The sequence below is a fragment of the Mixophyes fleayi genome, chromosome 8, assembly GCF_038048845.1.
Source record: "Mixophyes fleayi isolate aMixFle1 chromosome 8, aMixFle1.hap1, whole genome shotgun sequence".
In the NCBI taxonomy this organism is placed as follows: Eukaryota; Metazoa; Chordata; class Amphibia; order Anura; family Limnodynastidae; genus Mixophyes; species Mixophyes fleayi.
In genome coordinates, this window is record NC_134409.1 from 75000216 (window position 1) to 75006215 (window position 6000).

General features: G+C 37.4%; 1 protein-coding gene across 3 annotated transcripts in view; it reads right to left on the minus strand.

Annotated features, from left to right (window-relative positions):
• The window catches only part of FIRRM (FIGNL1 interacting regulator of recombination and mitosis), a 215541-nt gene that overhangs the window by 162053 nt on the left and 47488 nt on the right, over positions 1-6000 (minus strand). For all 3 annotated transcript variants that reach the window (XM_075182744.1, XM_075182745.1, XM_075182743.1), the window contains exons 6-7: positions 3571-3733; positions 3364-3448 (exon numbers count right to left, since the gene is read on the minus strand). In XM_075182744.1, the coding sequence (XP_075038845.1) occupies positions 3364-3448; positions 3571-3733 (248 nt within the window). The remainder of the gene's footprint in view (positions 1-3363; positions 3449-3570; positions 3734-6000) is intronic.

Sequence of the window (6000 nt, forward strand, 5' to 3'; positions counted from 1 at the left end):
AGCACCAAGACAACTGTGGTGTTAATCAATTACCATACTGCTGTACCGGATATTCACTTCGTGAAATTCCAACCTTACTACTATTAACCCAACTCTTACCTTGCGCACTATACTTAATGATATACCCCCTTAAATCAGGGCCTTTCGTCCATAACTCCAGGTGGCCGTCTTCTCAATAAACTAACTATGACCTAAACGTATTTATTTAGATGACCACCCTTCCACAATTTGCTCTCAGGGTGTCTAAATTACAAAAACTACTCCTACTACTTCAATCAAACTACAATTCACTGATTAATTCAATCTTCAAGATCTGCCAAAGAGAAAATATATCTTGGATTGGAAAGATAAAATTTATAAAACTTAATATTTTAAAACGACTGCTCTATTTCAAACCCTTCCTATTCAGGTTTCCATTTCAACTCTAGCATCACTGCAATCACTGTGCAATAAATTTATATGGGGGGGGTAAGAAACTCAAAATTTCCATCGCCACACTGGCTAAATCATTAGCAAGCGGTGGCCTCGGTCTCCCTATTCTCCAGAACTATTCTGATGCAACACACATAATCACATCTTTTTTTAGTATTCCAAACCTGGCCTTAAAAGTGGGACGACATAGAGAATGCTACATTTCCAGAAGTTGGACTTGGTTGCCAAGCATATCTGTACTGCTTTTAAAGTGTTGATAGCCAGAGTGGAAAAAAATCTCCTTCCCCTCTCGAGATCTGCACTGGTAATACATATATGCCATGTTTCCTTCATAGAATTCATAACATGCTTACACTATGAGGTTCTCTCTCACATTTTCACCCCCTCCCCTTTCCCACACTATTATCCCAGTGAAAATTAAAAACACTCTGCTTTAATAATAATGCTTTAATAATTATTTGGGGGATACTATTTTCACGTTAGTGTTCAAAACAAGACCAACGTGAAAGTTCTATCAAAATTAGAAGCATTATGATTCATTTAAGTTGACCGTGCAAGCATAAATTTTACATTTATTGTCATGTTTACAAGCCTGCTGCACGAACCCCATGTGTCACTGAGGGCTAAAATTTTACATATTAAAGTTAATTTATGCAGTCTACCATCCTACATATTTCACGAAAATCTGAGATGGTCGGGTTAAAAAGTTACTTTTTTTGTGATGATTTGGCATGGAACGACCATTGTATTCTACTTAATGTGTAAGTAGCATGTTATTATCATCATGTCCTACGTGCATAATCCTACATTTCGATATATTAAATTTGATCATGGATTTCATGGTACAGTTTGTCAATTTGTCTCAATCTCTCTATAGCAAGTTATTATCATCCTCTTTGTTAATAACCTTTTATATGCATCAGCAAATAAGGACAATTTATATTCTAAGGCATCTACAAAGATTAAAAAGAACAGGGTGCAATACTGAAACCTGTGGCACACCACTAAACATTTTAGCCCGTCTGAATATGTTCTGTTTAGAAATATCCTTCAACTATTTGTCTAATGATGTACATACTTTTTTACTTAGGCCTTGCAGTTTAACTTAATGTATCAGACTTGTGTGGCACAATAATTCTCCCCAACCACCAACCCCTCTCCTTCAATTAATTTCTTCACTGGTAAACACGCTTGTACACAAGGATGAACAGATTATATGTAAGAAACCGTCCTCTGGTAACAGACTGAGATTTTAACTATTCACCATCTGTTGCCTAGCATTTATTTGACATAGCCTACATTGCCAGTAAGTATCCATCAACCACAAACTTTAAAGTGACCTGGAAACAGAGGCTTAAAGGCTTGTACACTAACTAATGTTTCATAGGCCTAGACCTGAGCATTAAGAACTTTTGGACTTCGGGGATTAGTCTAGGGAACTAGAAGTCCCTTCAGTGTATTTTACTACTTTGTTTTAGTGTGTTTATTTTAGTTACCATTGAAGATTTTGTAACGAAATTTGACGACAAGATATAAATGTGACTTTAACTTAATGTTTTCATGCCTTCAATGTGCTTTCTATATATCCATGTCATTTACTTGTGCACAACATATAAAGTGCGCTGACATTAGTTCCCAATTTTTTTGATAACTTTTGATAACTCATTTCTCCCCGTTTTTTGTAATTTAGCCAGCGCCCTGTATTCATTATCTCCCCCACTAGAAATCATTGCCTCTCACTTCTCCCTCAGATGAAATTTTTCTCCCCCCTCAACTGCTTCATTGTGCTGCTATAAAGCGTTGATATGAGTATGAACACAAGCAGTATGATGGAAAATTAAATAGAACGCCCTTCTCACAGTCAATTAGTGATGCAGAGGACTAGCATGGTGTGTGAAACCAGCTCCTCTGCCCACTGCTTGTGTAGGAGATAAAAAGCAGTAGAAGAACGAATTACATGGCAAAGAGGGAGCAGGGCTGCACAAAGGTTTTTATTATATTCAGACATTCCTGGGAGGCAGTATAAGGCATTGTCCTGCAATTGGGAGGTGTCAGGATGCTATTTTGTGTGCAGCGATATTTGGCTTGGAATTTTGTTTGCTTATGTTTCCCCTCTAAAATCTGGGTTTGTCTTAAGGTTTGCAAATACAGTACTACTGGTTCAGTAGTTAGCTTTCTGGTGTAACTGGGGAAAGGTTCAGGTGCCTACTTCATCAAAGTCCTCAAGCACCCCAGTAATTGAGCCACAGAACAGACAGTTGCCACCAGTAAAATTACTGTAGCCTATGCACTTTAAACATACTACAGTCATTAGCCAAACAAAAATGTGGCCTACAACAATAACCATGTGAAATCGTTGTAATCCTGCAAAATGGAATGCCAGTTGCCTATTGAGTAGATGGAGCTGTTTTGTTCCCGATAATATGCCTCGTACCCTATGTGAAATGGCCACTGCATCTCCACAAATACACAATAAGACATGTGCCTTGATGCTTGTCCTACAACCTGAAACACTCCTTTCACAATCCACCAAAGACAGTGTTTTTTTTTTTTTAGTTTTTAGGTTGAAACAGATGTAGGAGATTTGTACGTTAAATAAATCTTACAATAAAATGGAGAAAAAATGTTTCCCAAGGATTTCCCAAAACTAGTAATACCTTAATTCTACAAAAGTAAAAATGTTTCTTAATGCCCTTTCTGGTCGCTGGGTTGTTTCATTTTTGTTCCCTATTAGAAGTTTGATTTTAGGTAATGCCTATAAAAACATGAATCTAGTACATGATTCTACTATTATAAATGTAAAGAAAAAATGCATCGAACATTTCCACACCAAACCTCCTAGTTTTTCAAAGCACAACACTCAATAGATTTTGTTCCACAAACGAACATATTACTTCAGACAGTAAAGAATAGGATTTGTTATTTACTCACTTGATAATAAATTTCCAGGTGTTGGCATGCAGTGCATGATCCATTTTAGACACAATCGTGCAAATGTCTAAAAATGTATGCAACACTGTAAAGAAACCAGAGAGAGGATCGAAACAAGGTTTATTACGCTGTAAGAATAGCTTGCAAACTTACTTTAAACGGGAATTGTCAGATATACCACATTAAGAGACTGTTTCGAATACCTACCAGACACCATGACTGCAACTTCCTTTTCTGAAGCTGAGGAGCCCATTGCAGTTTTATCTAGCATCTCCATCAATTGTCTCTGAAGAGATACAGCTTCCTTGAAAAGGGCTTGAAGCATATCTGAAACCAGGTTTAGCCTTCCACTATACACAGAGTCACTGTCCTAAGTAAAGTGAAAACAAAAACAAAACAAAAAAACACACCATATTTATCATAAAACTTGGCGTGAATAAACAGGGATGTTACTTGGGGAATTGCAACTTTGCCTCTCACCAAAATATTAACGTTTTTGTATATAAATGTGCTAGAAACGCACTTCTATCATCCTTGATTTGGAAACTTTATTGTATGGGGTTCCACATGATTCCAGCACTCATTCTTCACTCACCTATCAGACAGGTTATAGAATTTCTAAACCGTACCCACACAGTGCTCTCACACCCGTACACACCTATGATCTGCCACCATCTATTGAAAAAGTGCAATAGGACCTCAATATACTGGCAAACACTATGTTCCTTGTTACACAAAGCAATGCACACACCAACAATCAAAGGATTAACAACTCAAAACTCTGGTAAACAAAAGTACACATTGGCACAATAGGCTTATTAGTCAAATGAATTAACAATTCACAAACCTGCATTCAAAGGGTTAACATGGACATGCAATATTCTTCATAAAAAGCTAATGGATTCATTAGTGTATCAAGGAAAAAAACGTATTACATTTAAGATTTAACATACAAAATGTAAATATATTAAATGATATACAAACAATAAATGCAATAGAGTTACAAAAACAAATGGGATAATATTAGAGAATAAACTTACATATTCTAGTATGTATGCCTGGGAGAAGGCAGAATTAAATGGACAGCAATTCAATTAAACTGTCAGATCTTGGGACTCAATCCCCTATCTCACACATAGGGGGGAATTCAATTGGCCGTGTTACTGTAAAATGTAATGCAACTGTGTAATAGTGCGCTTAAATACCGTTATTACAGTAGATTCAACGCTGGCTTTTTGCACGCAGGTAGCTGGGTTAAATTTACCGTAATAACAGTAATAGATTTAACGCAGCACTAATTCTGGGGGAATTGAATTCGCCCCATAAAGTATTTAAGTTGGTTTCACTGGGAGGACATTCAGAAGGGCACTGTACTATGGTGTGAAAACGTTTTTGCCCCTTTTGCCATTTCTTCTATTTTTGCATAATTTTCACACTTAATGGTGTCAGATCTTCAATCAAAATTGAACATAAGATAAAGACAACCTGAGTAAACACAAAATACAGTTTTTAAATGGTCAGTTCAATTATAGAAGGGAAAAAAATTATCCAACACCTATATCAAACGCGTGAAAAAGAAATAGCTTTCTAAACTTAATAACCGATTGTGCTACCTTTGGCAGCAACAACCACAACCAAACGCTTCCGAAAACTGGAGATCAATCATTCATATCGCTGTGGAGGATTTTTGGCTCACTCTTTGCAGAATTGCTTTAATTCAAACACATTGCAAGATTTTCGAGCAATAACTGCCACTTTAAGGTCCTGCCACCGCATCTCAATGGCATTCAAGTAAGGTCTTTTAATAGACCACTCCAAACTCTTAATTATGTTTCTTTTGAGCCATAGAAAGACTTACTCTTCTGTTTCGTAAAGTTGCCTTGCTGCCTAACCCAATTGCGCTTGAGCTTCAGAACAAGGACTGATGACCAGACAGTCTCCTTTAAGAATTTTCTGGTAGAGAGCAGAAGTCATGATTACGACAATTATGGCAAGTTACCCAGGCACTGAAGCAGTAACACAACCACCACACTACCACCATGTTTGAGTGTTTCTATGATGTCATTATTGTGAAATGCTGTGTAAGCTTGACATCAGATGTAAAGGGACTCATGTCTTCCAAAAACTTCCATTTTTGACTCATTAGGCCACAGAACATTCGCCAAAAAGGCTTGGGGGTTGGGGGTCATCTATGTGTTTTTTTGGCAAATGTAAGATGAGCCTATATATTCCTCTCGGTTAGCAGTGTTTTTCACCTTGCAACTCTCACATGGATACCACTTTTGCCCAATCTCTTTCTTACAGTGGACTCATAAGCGCTGACATTAACTTATGCTAGCGAGGCCTGTAGTTACTTAGATGTCCGTCTGGGTTCTTTTGTGACTTCCTCGATAAGTCGACGATGCACAATTGGAGGAATTTTGATAGGCAAGCCATTCCTGGGTAGATTCACCACTGTCTCAAATTTTGTCCATTTGGAGAAAACAATTCTCAATGTGGTTCACTGGAGGCCCAGAGCGATATATATCAGTGCCTTTCTTTCTCATCTTTTTTAGATTTCTTTGATCGCGGCAAACTGTGCTGCTTGCCGAGACCTTTAAATCAACTTTAGTTGATGTTTCAAACTGGGCTTGCAAT